We start from the raw sequence: 19,143 nt of genomic DNA, 5'->3' as shown, positions 1-19,143 counted from the left end.
TTAAGATTGCCGTAATTTCGCATCCCAGGCTCTGGTGAACCTATCCTGGATTGATGCGTTTCAAGCTGGCTGATCACGTGTCGTCAGGAACCAAGTCTAGGGTCCCTCATTTAACACCAGCGTTAGTTGAAGATATTATCTGCAAGGTCGTTCACGCCTCACAGTGGCGGCTTTCATCTGCGGATGAATAACACCTGCCCGATTTGCTGGGCAATGGCGTCGTTCATGAGTACGGTAAGCACAGCTTGCCTCCTTTCGGCTCTGCACGTGTCCGCGTACCGACTGCGGGGGATGGCGTCCCTCCAACCCACGCCGAGTCGACGTTCATAACACAAATTATTGTCTTGAACATTAATATTTCTCGCATTCGCGCTTGAAACTCTAAAGACTGGACGGGTTTATTATTTAGAGGAACGAAATCTTATTATTTAACTATTTAAGAATAGTAAATATATAAGGGAGAGGAATTAATGTCTCCCCATGGCATTCATTGATGACGTTAACTCTAACGCGAGGTAGACGCTATGATTCTAACGCTCTATTCGGCTTTTAGTTAGAGAACAATTCGTCTGCAATCAGTTGTCATACAGAATGCTTTAATTATGGAGAATCGTATTTAATTCTCACACAAATTGAATATAATGTGTTTTACTGTAAAGAAATCTGACGCAATACTGGCGTCAGGTGACGTGAGAATTCTAGCCTAATGCACAGATGAATCATTAGTACATGAGAATTCTACGAGTTGTAAATTTTACTTACTACAATATTAAGTATGGTTAGTAATAAGTAATGAGAATTCAACAATGCTGTATTCGATGTTGGAAATATCCAACAGGGGTCACCCTGTTGGACACCTTCTTGTGATTCAATTTCATGTTCCCCAAAAAGCAGAGTTAGATTCTTGCTGTAGCATGAGTTTACAAACGGGTAGAGGGAAGGAAAAAGGCGATGAACTGCACTGAGTACTGCATCCCTTCTAACCAGATTGAAAGCATTTTTGAAGTCCAGCTTTATCAGGGCTTTTTCATTCGTAATGTTGGCAATGTAGGCTCTAGCTGAATGAGCCGCTGCCTCACACCCTTGGGGAATGCCAAACCCAAGCTGTTTTGGCTTCAGCATGTCGGCTGCTGCCTGACTAACTGCTCTAGCAGCAGCCTTAGCGACGAGACGCCGGAGTGAATTGCCCACAGCTATCGGTCTGATTCCTCCATCTTTTTTCCTCAGGGCACAGAGGGTAGCGCCAAAAAAGAGAGGCCGTATGGTTTCTGGTATGTTGCCAGCTAGACATGTGTTGGCGAATCTAGTTAGTTCCACCAGGAGGCCCTGTGCAATGTCTCCCAGTGCAGGGTTGAGCATTTGTTTGATGTGGTTGGGTCGTAGTCCTGTGAACCCACCTGCTGATCCTGGTGGGAAGGATAAAGCTGCTTTGTGCACCATGGATTCGAGCACACACAGGGGTTCTGCTCTGGTGACACCGACCAGGGGAACACTGTCGTCACGAGGAGCTCTGGGTGGGTGTTTTTCCCTCAGGGCTTGCTTGTTTATATATATATATATATATATATATATATATATATACATATATATATATATATATATATATATATATATATATATATATATATATATATATATATATATATATAACTGAAAACTCACACCCCAGAAGTGACTCGAACCCATACTCCCACAACTGGTATGTACAGGGACGCCTTAATCCGCTTGACCATCATGACCGGACATAAGGAAGTGATAGCCGAGGCTATATGAACCACTTCCCCGCCGGCACTCGGATGGTAATCTTGGGCATAGCATTTTATCAAATCACCTCATTCTTTGGGGCACACGTGAGGAACACAAATGCAAACAAGCCTGAATGGTCCCCAGGACTATATACAACTGAAAACTCACACCCCAGAAGTGACTCGAACCCATACTCCCACAACTGGTATGTACAGGGACGCCTTAATCCGCTTGACCATCACGACCGGACATAAGGAAGTGATAGCCGAGGCTATATGAACCACTTCCCCGCCGGCACTCGGATGGTAATCTTGGGCATAGCATTTTATCAAATCACCTCATTCTTTGGGGCACACGTGAGGAACACAAATGCAAACAAGCCTGAATGGGCCAGGTATAGAATATCGGGCTGTAATCTGGTGGGAACCACTAGTTGTTCGACATTTGCCCAATCGTCGTCCTCCTTCAGCTTACTGGGTCTGTACCTGCGGTAAAGCAACTGATTCTCTAAGAAGAACCCAGGAATACTGTCAGGTTTAGTCTCAGCCTGGAAGAATAATGGTGTTAATGATTGAACCTCCCTCTGTAACTTACGGAACTCCAAACTGGTAAAATTCAGTGGTAGATTCTGAGGGTGTTGAGGGACAGCGGTAGCAGTAGTCAGCTGGTTGCGGGCGTGCAGCTTGTGCATAGGTGGTCACCAAAACCGGAGGAGAAACTTCATCACTTTCTTGGACCTCTGCTGAAACATACTCAAAGATGGGATTGTCCACTACAGAGTTACACACCTGGGGTTTGTCCATGATGATCAGGATGGACGGTTGCAAATCTTCTGCCAAGTCGTTGCCCAGGAGAAGTTGCACTCCAGACATGGGAAAAGGCTTCTTGATGGCGACTTGGACTTCACCGGTCACAAAAGGACAATCCAGGTGGACTCTGGCGAGTTGATACGGAATGGTAGCAGTGAGGTCAGTGATAAGGACGGTTTCCCCGGTGTAGGTGATGTTAGGCACAGCTGATTTCAATATTATGGACTGAAGAGCCGCTGTGTCCCTCAAGATCTTCAATTTGAAACGTCCCTCCGAATCTGTACCGTTGGTAGAGACAGTTCCTGGATACAGGTGTTTGCTGAAGAGAGAAAGATAATTAATAGGAACACCAACATTCATCACAGGCTTACCGGACTTAGGAGGAGTCGGTTTGGGTTTAGTTGTTTCATTGCTTTTGTATTGAGCTTTCCCACATCTATCAATGGTATGTCCATAGAGTTTGCAATACTTACAATACAATTGAGAGCTTGCTTGATCTGTACCTACTTTATCATAACTATACCAAGACTTCTTACTGGAAGGTGGTTCTGGTGTAAGCCGATGGATGAGGCGTTAGGTGTCAGCTGACTTCGCACATTTGATGTAGTCGGTTTCTTCTTCATCTGCTAAATAGATGTCCATATGTCCATATGTCATCTGCTAAATAGATGTCCAGATGTCCATAGCACCATACTGTCCCCCGAGCTCAAATCGGCAGCTAAAAGCCTTCGTGAGAACAAGGAGATAGTTGTCAGGAGAGGTGACAAGTCGCCAATATATGTCATTCTTAAAAAAGACGAATATCTGGCGAAAATGAACCTCATACTCTCTGACCAAACTAAGTTCCAAAGGGTAACGAAGGACACTACAGCCGAATTGAAAGCAAAGGTCAACAAACTGATCGAAACTGTGAACACCAAGAAATCCGGACTTCACCTGCCAAAGATCATTGGGGAATATAAACCTGGATATGCGTATGGAAATGTCAAGACACACAAGCCTGGAAACCCACTTCGGCCAATCATTAGCCAGATACCCACACCCACGTACAGACTGGCGAAGCGACTCAACGGCCTGCTGACTCCTTATGTTCCTTGCGCCTTCAGCCTGAAGTCTCCAAAGGAATTTGTTGACTTACTGCGGGGCACACTGGCCACAGGGATAAGAGCCTCGTTGGACGTAGAATCGCTGTTTACCAACGTACCTGTGGACGAGACAATCGGGATGATAGCCGACATAGTTTATCGTGATCCAGCCTGTACTCCTCTTGACATACCCGAAAATATTCTAAGGAAACTACTCCAAGCTTGTACTAAAGAGGCACCCTTTTTGAGCCCGGATGGGCACATGTATAAGCAAGTAGATGGGGTCGCCATGGGTTCTCCCCTAGGTGTCCTGTTTGCAAACTTCTACATGGGTACCATCGAGCAAAAAGTCTTAGTCGACATGAACTTGAAACCGGCCATATACTGCAGGTATGTTGACGACATTTTTACACAGGTACCTGATGTCAGACATCTGCAGGAGCTGAAGGAGGCATTTGAGCAGAGTTCCGTGCTGCGTTTCACTTACGAGATGGAAAAGGATGGGAAGCTGCCCTTTCTAGATGTAACAGTCATGGAAAAGAGCGGAGGTTTCCACACTGCAGTCTACACTAAGGAAACGAACATATGAATGTGCCTAAATGCCAACAGCGACTGCCCAGAAAGGTACAAGAGGAGTGTCGTTAACGCATATGTCGACCGTGCTCTAAGCCACAGCTCAGAATGGAAGCAAGTCGATGAAGAACTCTGTAGGGTAAGGCAGGTCCTAGTCAACAACGGCTTCTCCAATGGTTTCGTCGAAGACATCATAAGAAGGAAAGTGAAACGCCATGCAACCTCTGAAGAGACAACTAACACAACACCTATACCCCCTATTAGACTATTTTACAGGAACTTCTTTTCCACAGCTCATAAAACGGAGGAAAGGGTCCTGAAAGATATTGTTAATAGAAACGTTATCCCTACAGACAAAAATCAGAGGATACAACTGACGATTTACTATAAAACCAGAAAAACGGCCAGCCTACTCATGAGAAACTCTCCAGACACAAAGCAGAACGCTTTAAAAGAGACCAACGTCGTCTATGCCTTCAAATGCCCACTTGGGGACTGTAAGCTCCAAAAAACCCAATATATAGGCAAGACAACAACATCTCTTTCTAGGCGTTTAACGATGCATAAACAACAGGGCTCCATTAAGGAACATATAATCTCTTCCCACAACCAAACCATCGCCAGAGAAATCCTAGTAAACAACACAGAAATCATCGATAGATACAGCGATAGCAGGCGGCTTGACGTTTGCGAGGCACTACACATTAAGAAGTCAACACCAGCAATCAACAGCCAATTAATGCACAACTATATTCTACCCACCTCAAGACTCCGCTCCAATATAGAAGCATCAAGAAATATGGACCAATAGGCTTTCTACAATCACTTCCATTTCAATACCCATTGTTTCGTGTTCTGTCTTGTGTTGATGAAATTAATACCCTATTAATGCCACCTCTTGTTCTGTCTTGTGTTGATGAAATTAATACCCTATTAATGCCACCTCACCCCATCCACCTCACTCAAATGTAGATATAAACAAAATCGGAGACATGTAAGTTCTATTCAGTTGTGTATTTGTAAACTAAAGTGTTTGAAAATGTAATAAGTTTTACGAAACGCGCTCGTGTCACGTCAGACTAGAAATAAAAATGAATTTTGGAGAATTGATTTTTGAATTACCTCCAACAGTGAAAAGAAATGTACGAAAGATTGAGAAAATTCGTGTTAGAATTATTAATCTTACTTTTTCGGTCATATTTAATAATATATGTCTACAGGAAAGACTGCTACCAAAATATACTTTTCCAAGTAAATTTATACAAAAGCATATAAATTATTATGGTTTTAGAAGTGTGGGCCTGTACACTAACTAGCTGGATTGTAACATTGAGGGAGAGATACGGAGAGTGGAGGCTTTATGAAGTATTGCAGAAAACCAAGAACAAGTATCATGTAAGCTGGCATGCAGTGTGAGTACCGGCGACTGGTGGTCAGCGAGATTCTCCCACACCCTAATTTGGTGTTTCTTTGAAGTAGGCTACAGCAAAGGTAGCTGCCTCCCTCTCCAGGCTACAGTTAGTGTTCTATTTTTATTAGTGTAAGGGAGTATGACAAGTCTCGTCTGTTTCTGGCAGAGAGCTGGTAGAATATACATTATATTGTATACATTAGCTCCATTGTATACATTACATTTGGGGGGGGGGGGGGCGGCTTCGTCCAACATAGTAGAGTCTCCATCGCTCACTCCACCTTACATACTACAACAACTTGTAGTGTGTTCATGTTCTACAACATGCAAACTTGCAGTGTGTTCATGTTCTACATCAAGTAAACTTTTAGGGTGTGCATGTTCTACAACATGTAAACTTGTAGTGTGTTCATGTTCTACATCAAGTAAACTTTTAGTGTGTACATGCTCTACAGCATGTAAACTTGTAGTGTGCTCATGTTCTACATGTAAACTTGTAGTGTGTTCATGTTCTACATCATGTAAACTTGTATTGTGTTCATGTTATACAACATGTTAACTTGTGTGTTCATGTTCTACATCAAGTAAACTTGTAGTGTGTTCATGCTCTACAACATGTAAACTTGTAGTGTGTTCATGTTCTACAACATGTAAACTTGTAGTGTGTTCATGTTATACATCAAGTAAACTTGTAGTGTGTTCATGGTCTACAACATGTAAACTTGTAGTGTGTTCATGTTCTGCAGCATGTAAACTTGTAGTGTGTTCATGCTCTACAACATGTAAACTTGTAGTGTGTTCATGTTCTACAACATGTAAACTTGTGGTGTGTTCATGTTCTACATCAAGTAAACTTGTAGTGTGTTCATGTTCTACAACATGTAAACTTGTAGTGTGTTCATGTTCTGCAGCATGTAAACTTGTAGTGTGTTCATGTTCTACAACATGTAAACTTGTAGTGTGTTCATGTTCTACATGAAGTAAACTTGCAGTTTGTTTTCACTAAAAGTAGGGTGTGTGAGATTATCCCTTTTTTGTGGTGAATAGGTGTTATGATCTCAGCCTACAGGAGAAACGAGTCTCTTTCTTGAGAGTTATTCAACAAGCTCGACCTAACTAGAAGGTATAGGAAATATAGAGGCGATAACACAGATGTAAAATAGTTTGTTGGATTCAATAAACAGTTTAAGATTATGAGCAGTGAATAAGAAAACAGATAAATGACTGGTTAGGAGATGTGGATAATTTACTGGAGGCGTGAGGCTCGCTTCTAGAGGGCTTTGACCTCACTTGAGGCCAGACATCGCAGGGGGAAAGCCGCGCTCCGTTTGAGCTCCCGTCAGAAAGGAACCCCTAGTGATATATCTCCAAGAGAAGAGAAGTGTGTAGACATACCAGCTGTGGAATTGAGCTGAGGACGTTGTGGTTTCAAGTCCTGGACGGCGAGGAGAGTTTATTAAGCTGCCCAGAGACATTTTCGTGGGCTGTGTGGAGCGCCCTGACCAGACGCCGTCAGAGGGATAGCGCCCTTGACTAGACTAGACAATCCGTGGTAAGCCCGATATAAGCCAGTTTATAGTAATTGCTTGTAGTTGGTCATGTGCCCAGCGACAGTAGCAATGTTTATTAATAAGTTAGACATGTTTTGATAAGGCAGAAGACCTAAAATAAGAGAGTGGAGAGGGAGGAACACGGAGCGACATCCATCTCCTCTGAGCGCTGGCAGGTGACTGAGAGGCCCAGCTCCTGGTGGCTGAGGACCCTCCCAGAGTGAGTGAGTACCGCCGGGCAAGGCGGAGCATGGACCAGCCCAAAACGGGGGAGTCCACTCTCACAGTATGTAGAGAGCAGATAGATGTTGAAGGCAAACATATTGTGTGGTTATTTTTGTTTATGTGTTTAAGGGGAAACAGTTTTATTGGAGTGTCAATGGGTTGCAGGTTTGTCTTTGGGAAGAAGTGGCTGAGAACTTCGAAGCCAGCACAGAGGGAGTAGTTGATGAGACTCCAAGGTAGTGGAGGAGAGGATCTCGAGCTGTGAGGAGAAGCAGTGAAGAGGAGTGTCACGTGCTTCTGTAGAGGTGGTGAAGCACCATAGTTGCTCGAGGAAACTTCATGGTGTAGCAGCCAGGAGAGCTGTGGAGGACCCTAATAGAAGTAGTGAAGCACCATAGTTGTTCAAGGAAACTTCATGGTAGTAGCCTGGAGGAGCTGCAGAGGACCCTGGTAGAAACCCGGAATAACCTGAAGATATCAGGGTAGTGAACTTCCAGATGTGGAAGGGAAGTTCTAAATGATCTCTTGTAGGGAGTTGATAGAGTGTTTGGCTTTAGCGTGTAAGATGCAGTGAAAGGCGAGTGATAGTTTGCCATTTTTGTACCAAGGTGTTTGTACTGAAGTATAGCGTTACAGTCGTATGCTGGATTACCTACAGTTGTATGTGTTCTAGGACTGATAGGGTGATCGATTGACCATTGTTGTGTATCAAGGAACATTTATACTGATATAAGTTATTGCATTCATATGCTGATTTTCCTTGTACATGTTTATAGATATATATATATATATTCTCTTGCTGATAGTGCAACATTATATTATAAGACTTGATCTACTTGAGGAGGTTTATAGCATCAGGTGGTGAATCAGAAGATAGGATATCACTTGATAAGCTGATGATAGAGTTCTGATGGTGTTGGAGTGCAACCTGACTGAAATAGTGTAGAGTGTAGGATTCATTATTATTATATGTGTGTATGTCCTTTGTCCAGTAAATGTATTCAAATTTGCTGGTGTTTGCCCTTGTCCTAGTGAGGCTTCCGAGGAAATAGTAAAGAAAGAGAGAGAGAGAGAGAAAGAACCAACAACTACTGCTGTGGACAGGGTAGGATGGAAAACTAGTAAGTCAAAGGGGATTGGGGAGATGATATCACATAAGGAGAGAGTGGGGAGTCACGGCGACTCGAGTGGGTGTGTGCACGTGACAACGAGGCTAATTGTTGGTGCCGCATCTCCTAAACGTAAGACGTTGAGCCCCTCTCCAAGAGCCAGAAGCGCCTAGTGTGATCTCCTAGTGAAGTATAAACACTCTACCGAGTCGTGGGTTGGGTTGTCCAGAAAGAAGGATCAACACGACAACACCACCAACCCACAACCTATAATAAATTGGGGGCCTGTGTCCGGGAGAGTGAACTGACACACCCACACCCTGTCCAAGAGTGGATTTGTACACCCTTGGTTGAAATAGATAAACTGTGTGACCGCAGGTGTATATTCTCTCTCTTGGGAAGACTCACAGGACAAGATGGATAAGGTGCAAGCGTTTGTGGAGTCAGGCAAGCCTGAGGACCTGGAAGGTTGCACCAGGGATCAATTAAAGCAGAAAAATGTGGCATCAGGTTGAAAGCATCTAAAGCAGCTGGGATGAAGGATGAGATCCTAAGGAGCTTTACCTCTCCTAGAGAGCTCGTAAGCATCTCTCCACACATACTGTCTCTTCTCCTTTCATTTTCTCGGCTATTACTCTTCTTCACTATCTCTCCTCCACATTTTCTGTGAACCATGTCAACTCCTGACATCTCAAACAACTTAACTCCACTATCCATATGCCTCTGTGCTCGTGGACCACTTGACGCACTACTCCCGTCCTCAGTATGTCCACATCCTTCCTCATTCTTACTCAGCACAGTTGCCTTCGCCTTCCGACTCTTAATTTCAGCGGTCTGGGCTCTACTCCGGTCCCCTCTCTTCACATGAGTCTTCTTCGGCAGGGTCATCTTCACTTTTGACCTCACCGAGACTTCATCTTCCTGAGTCGGACCTTCCTCAAATAACCACGCTATATTTACATCGATATCTTCCACCGGTTGAATCGACACTGTCTCATATTCTCCAGTGTCTTCCTCGTCAGCCACCTCTGCCCTCATCACTACCGAGACAGGGTACTCAATGGCTTGGCGGTCTCCTGACGCATCTCCAAGGATGTTAGTCAGGTTCATACTCTCAGGTGTCCCACTCGTGCCGTGGCCTTCTGGGCACTCCTCTGGCACAGTCTCCGCCATGACTCTTGGCAACAAAAGGTTACGAGAAACCTCAGTCAGGAAAGGACTGAAATATCATCAAACTAATGCTGAGGGCAGATTATACTTTAATGACTGACCAGGGGCGCATAGAGCAGCTGCAGGAGTCCAAATAATTGGCATTCCTTATCCACTAGGTCGTGGAGCTTCTTGGGGCCTCAGAAAGAGGTCATCAGAGTAGCTCGAACACAATTCACATCGATATAGAATTTATATATGATGTGTACGGCCATGAAAGTAGTTGGAGCTCAAGTAATACATGCAACATAAAAAGGCTCACGATAGTATTGAGAATATTGGCAAATTTATTATTAGGTGCAAGGGTCTGAAGGGTGAACGTAAACGCACGTGTACTTAACAGTCAGTTTATTCATAAAAGTTAATACTAACAGTACATGACAAGAACAATATCCCTTTGTGTGTATTTTACATCAATAAACTTAATTCAATTTCAATTTCAAACATCGATCAGTCAATACGATTACTAATCACCGCGTATCAAATCAATTGAAATTAACACACTGATATCACGAAGATAATTGAACATGATGTTACAATGACACTGCAAGAATAATGATCACAAAGTCACTCTGACGTCTCAAGTTAATGAACACAAAATTACACATAACACTGAGTCTACTTTACTCTGTAAGTTAATGAACACAAAGTTACACATTTATTTATTTATTTATTTACATATATACAAGAAGGTACATTGGGTTTGTGAGAATACATTGGGTAGTACAGTATTTACACTCTTGTAAAGCCACTAGTACGCGTAGCGTTTCGGGCAGGTCCTTAATCTAACAGATAATTTTAAGTAGGTAATTTCTATCAGAATTGATAAATGATAAAGATACATTGCAAGAGAAAAATGAGATGAGAGAGCTTAGTAAGTATATTAAAGCACATTGTTATATTAAAGCTCTGATTGATTACATTGACAGCTTGATTAGTAATTTAAACAAGATTTATAGACACCATACAGGAGATTGACAGCACATATAAGACAGCAATGATCACAATGGTAAAGATGTTCAAATTGGGAACATAAAGGTTGGGAGATTGGGTAGCAATAGATACAGTGCAATTTTAAGGCAAAAATTGAAAAACTATGAAGATGAAATTAGGTACTTTTTAGTATTGGTTTTGAATGATGTAAAAGTTGGACAGCTTTTCAATTCAATAGGGAGTGAGTTCCATAACCTGGGTCCCTTTATTTGCATAGAGTGTTTACACAGATTAAGTTTAACTCTGGGGATATCAAAGAGATATTTATTTCTGGTGTGGTGATAATGGGTCCTATTACATCTGTCCAGGAAGAGTTTCAGAGCAGGATTTGCATTTAAGAACAGGGTTTTGTTAATGTAGTTGACACAAGAGAATTTATGGAGTGAGATTATGTTTAGCATGTTTAGGGAGTTAAACAAGGGGGCTGAGTGTTGTCTTAAAGCAGAATTTGATATTATTCTGATAGCAGATTTTGCTGGGTGATGATGGACTTAAGGTGGTTTGCAGTGGTTGAACCCCATGCACAGATACCATAGTTGAGATAGTGATAGATTAGTGCATAATATAGAGAGATGAGAGCAGAGTTAGGTACATAATATCTGATTTTGGAGAGTATACCAACTGTTTTAGAGACTTTCTTAGTTATGTGTTGTATGTGGGTACTGAAGTTGAGTCTCTTGTCTAGGAATAGGCCAAGAAACTTTCCATCATTTTTATTGCTAATGTTTACATTGTCTATTTGAAGCTGAATTGCATTTGTAAATTTGCTTCCAGATATGATGTAGTACACATAACACTGAGTCTACTTTACTCCGCAAGTTAATGAACACAAAGTTACACTGAACACACCAATACGGGTCACTGAGACCAACAACAATATATCAAAGATAATTGTACACACCAACACGGGTCACTGAGACCAACAACAAAATATAAACACCACACACAACACTGACACACTCACGTGTCACCAAAAATAAAAATTATAGTACACAAAGTAAATAACTCTTACTTGGACTTGAAGCATGTCCCCTGGAAATAAAGATAGAACGGCAAGGACATGGGTTAATCACACAGTCATGGTAAACACTAAACCACACTAAACACAGTTAAATACACACGTCACAAAGACAACTAAATGTGTAAAACTGAATGTGTAAGGTGACAATCACACTAAGATCTTGCTGCAGTATTCACACAGAAATGCTGTAGCAGGTCTTCACCTATCGTGCTTCCTCGGGGAATCGAACTCGGTCCCGTAGGGTAACTAGTGAGAACGAACACCGGACGGCTGAATGAAATCAACACAAGGAATTTGCACATTAGGAAGATACAGAGAAATAATGTTTGAGTACTCACGTTAATTTATATCGGTAAGACACACTTACCAACGTCTATCACACGCACACTAGCCCCAGCTGTTGATTGAAGCACGAGCCAGGGACAACGGAGTGTGGTGGAGGTCGGGTTGGGGATATCGACGCTCAGAGGTAGCGAGGTGAGGCAGCAGGCCCACGGCCTGGAGGTGTGAGGGGCGGCGGGAAGGTGTTTCCCGCGCGCTCAAGACACAGAGGCGAGAGTCGCCTGACACGTTTCCACTAATAAACTAGTAACGCCCTCACAGTTATACACCGGGTTTTTAAACGCAAGCGTGATGTATTGCTGAAGGCTGACGGTATGCACGCTGGAATAGACGAATGTATTGAACCACCAGATGTGAGGCACCCCGGGAGGACAATGGTGTGGAAGAGGAAAATTAACAGAGTACATACTCTCACAATATTGAAGATATTCACACGGATCTTCACTCAAACACTTAGAATCGTTTCCTGATTCTTATATCTCTCTGTGACAGAGCAATAGAAGGACGGGTTGCTCTAGGTGTAGCCGCTTTCACTGGATGACTGGACAGTCCTGTTGCACCTGTTGGCAGCACATGTGACGGTTTACGATATCACTTCACTATCTCCTTGAATTTTCACAACTAACGAGTTCTGGCGCTACAGGATTCTGCGAGTGCAACGTGGAACAGCGTAGGGTTAAGTAGCTGGCTGGAGGTTGAAAGGAGAGGGAGGAATCAAGGCTTTGGCCAGAGCCCTGATCTCCCTACTTCTCTACAGCGTCTCTCTTCGATACAGAATGCCCGCCTTTAGCGCGGGAATCTTGGACCAGCAAAGGTTTTGGCGCGAGAATTCAAGTAGCGGCTCCCTTTGGTGCCAGGCCATCGGCCAATCAGGCTCGAGCCTCGGCGGAGGCCTCGTGCCGCTTTCAATAAACACTAAGCCGGCAAAAGACGTTGATGACGTCACGTCACCGGCATTGGGGAGCCGTGGTACCTGATGTTTGTCCATTCATCCTCTTCTCTCTCACTCTTTGTTGCCAAGGCCAAGAGTTACAGAATTCAGAGAAAACCTGTAACTATTCACACAGGATACTTACGAAAACGAGAGTTACATCTTTGGAATGCTGAAGACATCCCCTTTCGAAAGAGACGTGATTTCACTAGTCTATCTCCATTGACATGAAAGATAGACTTATATGCAAACCCTGTGCACATCTCCGCCATTTTCTTAGGCAGAAGGCTTTTTCTACCTTTCACCTAACAAATGTAAGCTAGCTGAGAAGTGGCCAAAAACCCAACATCTCACAGGGTGTTTGGTGACATAGACCGTGAAGCCCGTCAGCGAATGGAATGTTGAATGCAACATTGCAAGTAACGAGCTTGAACCATTACAAATGTAACAATGGTGTTTGCAACATGGTGCAACATGACGCAATAAGGCTGGGAGTACGATGGACACAGGTGAAAGAGAAATACCTGTGAATGAAGATCTATGGGAAATTTCAAAGTGTTTTCGACAGATTTAGTACGATTACTTCATTCTGTGGAATGTACTTATGGAGTTCTAATGAAATTGTGTTTGTATACAGCGTAGACATGCATTGCATTCCATTTGCAAAACAATATTGTAAGGGCTCCGATTCCCTCGTTTGATGACTATATCTCTGCCTTGCATGTAACAGTTATGTTTTGAGTAGTTGAGTGCAATCAGTGATGAAGGTCACATGCAATTAATGTGTTAACTCTGGATACATTACTCGTTTGAGTCCAAAGATTATGGAAATATTTCTGGTTGAAGAGTGGAATTCTAGTTTATCATTTAAATTCTTCACATAGAATAGGAGCGGTCTCTCTCTATGACAGCTGCACTTTCCACAGCACAAATCGAGTGTAGGGAATCATCAGTAAAATGGTATGGGAATGGGAGCACTGTGAAAAAGAGACTCTTTCTGTCTGAAGGCATTGTATTTTGCCTCTAGTCCATGCAGTGACTTATCCTGAATCATCTTCGTGGTTGAGAATGGAGATGAGTCCTTGCCTCTAGACATCATGAACCTGATGCACTCTGTTCATGTGTATCAGGTTTAAGGAATGTTCCACCTTCCATTGTGTTCTTCCTTCCATGCACACGGAAACTTTAGTGTGTTCAGTAGAGCTCCAGGTTGTAATCCTAATGCCATGTCGTGATCTAGTCGTCTAGAGTGTGTGCATGGGAAAACCCACCGCATAGGTTCGAACCCTCATCACGGACCTCCTATGCATTTTCATCATCACGGCTCAAACCCTCATCAAGGCTCCTATGCATTTTCTCATTATTATTATTATCATTATTGTTATTATTATTGTTGTACAAAGACATAAATTTAACATGACGTATCAATAAGAAAATCAGTAGAAGCCATGAAGAGGATTCGAACCTGCACGCTGGATACTCTCAAGCTCACGCCTTAAACCACTGTTCCACGGTATCAACTAGATGCCTCAAGAACCCTAGAAGATTCAGTGTAATTTCAAGTTACATTATTTGTTATCAAATTGTGATTGAGTGGTTTAAGGCATATGCTACGGAGTACCCAGTGCAAGTTTGGATGCTCCGAATGGATCCGACTGATGTTCTCATTATTATTATTATTATTATTATTATTATTATTAACCATACGATGGTAATGCACCCACTATCACTACTGGTAGGTAGCGTGGAGAGCATGACCGCGGAGGACGGCCACACCGTTGTCACTTCTCGGCACTCGGGACTTCGCTCCCACCGGACCCAAAACCTGTGAGTATAACCAGAGATGGTGTTGTTAGGCACACTACCACACAGAGGCACAGAGTGAGTAATATTCTCATCTTTTTATTTAAATTGGCAATATTTCCCATGATATAGCTGTCATATATACAGGATTACTGCTATTATTTAAGTGCCCTTTGACGGGAACAATGAAGTGGAAGCAGAACAGTTATTTGGTACACCAGTACATGGTATTGATGCCAGACTCAAACACGAGGATTATTTGGTGTGATCATCCTTGTTCATAACTGGTGGACCCGGCCTACCTACAATAAGATAAGGCCCTCCCTATTTTAGTGAATATTTGTTGTCTAATACTGTAGTGAATGTCTGCTGATCAATAATTTTGATTAACTAAATATAAATCCATAAACCCCCAATAATGTGTAAGGAGATCCATTTCTGGGAATTCGAACCACTACAGTCCACTTTAACCATCATAAAATTTGCTATCGAAATATGTAAATTAATGTTAATATAAATTACAAAATTAATTCATATAAATTAAATAAATATAAATCTCACAGGTCGGATCCCCATATTAATTGGTCATTCGAACCTAGATAGTCTAGAGAGCTAGACTATCGTTAAATTGAATAAACTAGTGTAATAAATTAGTGAACAAACATTGCCAGTCAAAGACCAGCCGCGGTGACCCACTATCTACTCATGAGCCCCTCAGGACGCCCTGCCTCTCAAGCGGCTTCAAGGTCACCCACTAATTTCGTGGAGTGTTATTCTGCGGAGTGACAGCGCTAAATTTAAAACCACCCATATTAGCAGCTGCGCATTCGCAAGTTTATATACACTAAATTTGTGGTGTTATTTTCGCTAGATCACTAATAACAGACATATTTAACTTTTAGTACTATCTAGAAGTATTAAGAGACTAATAACAACGCAAATAGTGTGTATTCTTTCTCTTGAATAGAGAATTATTTAAAATATATATTGCACTAGTCTCCTCAATATAATATTTACTGATTGTCAACCCACTACAGGGTAGGATATTTAAATTGACTAGTTTTTATTGATGACGTAGTCCTATATTACCATGACTAGTTGAACTAATTATTGTTTATCCTAGTTCCATTTATTACCATAGTCTAGTTGTACTATATTGAACAACCTAGCACCATTAATCAATGGTGCTAGGTTGTTCAATATATTAAGCACCATTAATCAGACCCTGTTTTGGGTAAAACTTATACCAGCTCGAGTTGAGTTGTGAATCTATAATTACATTTTTTATAATTGTTTACCTATAATCACTGCACCTTTGAGTGATTAAGTAGTATCTATACCAATATATGGTAATAATTGAAGAGCTAACCTAAAGGTACTTCCAGGGACACTGGATTATCACTCAAATCATTTGTGTGTATGATTATATATAATGTACATTAGTTTTAAGTACTAACCTCTACAGGAGGTAGGACTGTAATTCACTAGGTTATTTTATAACCTATTTTGTAACCCAGACGACATTCAATATTTCAGATACAGGACCACAAGTCTACCAAGTGGTACAACCATCAATACGATTAGGCAGCTATTTCTGTCAAGTACAAGTCATTTTGGTGGACACAATTCCAGCCGACCTACGTGTGCAGGGGTCTGTCAGCTACTGTCAAATTTCTGAGAAATAGAGGAATAAAATTGGCAGATAAAATTAAGTCTGATCACCTCGCTGACTTCGGAATCCTTGTCGGTGCTGACTACTACCACAAATTCATCGGTAGCCAAACTAAATATCAGGGCATAATCATGCTAAATTCTGCAGGAGGCAAATTACTCACTGGCCCACTATTAAGTCTGAGGAGACCAATGCCTGTAGATAAACAATATCAATATAAATCTAAATTTGTCAGCTGATGATACAACTCCAGTAGCATTATACTAAGGAGATTACAGCTGACTATAACAACAGAGGTTGATCTTGATATCATCATTCATAGTTGAAGATGAGTTCACGAGGCCTCAGTGGCAAATCAGTGAACAGTAGCCTAAATAAGCTCCAAGTCATTGCGACCAATGTCACTGAACCCACTGCAGTCTTAGAATCATGCTTGACTTTAATGATTGACTATTCAATCCTCTGAATCAAATAAACTAAATTAAACCCAATTTGTCAGCTAAGTAACTCTAGCAAATAAGCATAAAGGAGCATGACTGACTATATCAACCCGACGACTGATTTTGATTCATTTATTATTTAATCAAGATGTTTTCCATGGGCCTCAGTGTTTATATATCAGTGACCAGTTACCTGAACAAGCTTCTAGTTATATACCTAATGTCACTGATATTACTGCAGTCCCAGAATCATTCTTGGCTGTAGTACTTGTTCACATTCAGTACTCTGGGTTAAATAAAATGTAATTAGGCTGAAATTTTAACCTCCTAAGAGTTAGCAGGGAAAGAAAATGTTAAAGACTTTCAACCCCCTGCAACTCGAAAACGCAAATTACAGAATTATTAAAACAACTACAGAAAATACGCCCTTTACGAACTGACGCACAAATGTGTGATTACTAACTACTAACATTAAATTAATCTAATAATTCGAAGGTGAATTATCGGTGTTCGTCTGTTCTAAGTAGGACTTCGACCCGCGAGCAGCCCCGGGAAATTATATTGGAAAACTCGACACCATTTACTAATATTAAATCCAATATGCAGATAATATTGCTGTTGTTGTTTAAATAACAAATTAACCCTAGAAATAGTGTTTACTCATACAGAAAATGTAGCACAGTGGAAATTTCCGTCAATAGAAAATGGGATATTAGTGCCACATGTTGCTTTTAATTTTACCAGCTAATTCTGTTTGGAATTATTCTTAATACAGCAGTTTTTGGACTGTTAACATCACAAAAACATCTCACTTGAATTAACATAAATAAAAGTACCAAAATAGAGTAAATGTAACCTTTCTACCACTTGTTGACATCTGGACAAGAGAGCCAGGGCATCAGTGGAGGAGGGTCAGCCGTTGTTAATTTTAACAACCGGTCGCTGGAGCAGAAGAGCTCCAATAAATTCCCTTGGACAACGAAGTTATGGGACTAATAGTGATCCTGTTATCAACTCCAACTGCGTCTACTATAAGGGAAGTGTATTGCCGAAACCCGTTTATTAACTTTACATTCCTGGCCAGTTATGTTAGGTAGATATAGTGTGAGCCGGTTAGCACACGAGACAGCAACCAACCCAGAGAGAGTAATATTCTCATCTCTTTATTTCGATTGACAATATTTCCTCTGATATAGCTGTCATATATACAGGATTTCTGCTATTATTTAAGTGCCCTTTGACGGGAACAATGAAGAGGAAGCAGAACAGTTATTTGGTGCACCAGTACATGGTATTGATGCCAGCCTCAAACACGAGGATTATTTGGTGTGATCATCCTTGTTCATAACTGGTGGACCCGGCCTACCTACAATAAGATAAGTCCTCCCCATTTTAGTGAATATTTGTAGTCTAATACTGTAGTGAATGTCTCTTAATCAATCCACGTTTGTGGTAGAAAAAAAGAAAAAAAATCGATTAACTACATATAAATCCATAAACTCCCAATAATGTGTAAGGAGATCGATTTGTGTACATTCGAAGAAAGACAGTTCACTTTAACCATCATACAATTTGCTATCGAAACATATAAATTAACGTAAATATAAATTACAATATAAATTCATATAAATTAAATAAATATAAATCTCACAGGTCGGTTCCCCACACATGGAGTTGTTAGGCACACCACCTGTGTTTACTAGTTGCGTTTTTGCGGGGGTTGAGCTCTGCTCTTTCGGCCCGCCTCTCTACTGTCAATCAACTGCTTACTAACTACTTTTTTTTCCACACCACACACACACCCCAGGAAGCAGCCCGTGACAGCTGACTAATTCCCAGGTACCTATTTACTGCTAGGTAACAGGGGCACTTAGGGTGAAAGAAACTTTGCCCATTTGTTTCTGCCTCGTGCGGGAATCGAACCCGCGCCACAGAATTACGAGTCCTGCGCGCTATCCACCAGGCTACGAGACCCCTACCACTACCACTGCCACTTAGTGGTAGAGTTCACTACCTGTATGTTTTATTGTGTGTTGTAACTGTATTCCATCGCATGCTCGCATATTTACATCTATTTATCCATTTATCATTATACAATTATATTCATGAACAGTCATGCACTAGTCTCTCTTCAACGCCACCATATTGCCTGGAGACAGTCTCTCTTCAACGCCACCATATTGCCGGGAGACAGTCTCTCTTCAACACCACCATATTGCCGGGA

At 41.7% G+C, this 19,143-nt stretch overlaps 1 protein-coding gene across 1 annotated transcript in view; it reads left to right on the top strand.

The window, feature by feature from the left end:
- LOC123774861 (uncharacterized) overlaps positions 1-19,143 on the top strand; it is a 42,590-nt gene that overhangs the window by 20,502 nt on the left and 2,945 nt on the right. Inside the window, exon 2 of the mRNA XM_069316534.1 lies at positions 14,744-14,831. Coding sequence (XP_069172635.1) covers positions 14,744-14,831 — 88 coding nt within the window. The remainder of the gene's footprint in view (positions 1-14,743; positions 14,832-19,143) is intronic.

This window comes from Procambarus clarkii, chromosome 84 (assembly GCF_040958095.1).
Source record: "Procambarus clarkii isolate CNS0578487 chromosome 84, FALCON_Pclarkii_2.0, whole genome shotgun sequence".
Classification (NCBI taxonomy): Eukaryota; Metazoa; Arthropoda; class Malacostraca; order Decapoda; family Cambaridae; genus Procambarus; species Procambarus clarkii.
Note: the sequence above shows the minus strand (reverse complement) of the source record. Positions and strands in the feature narration are given on the sequence as shown.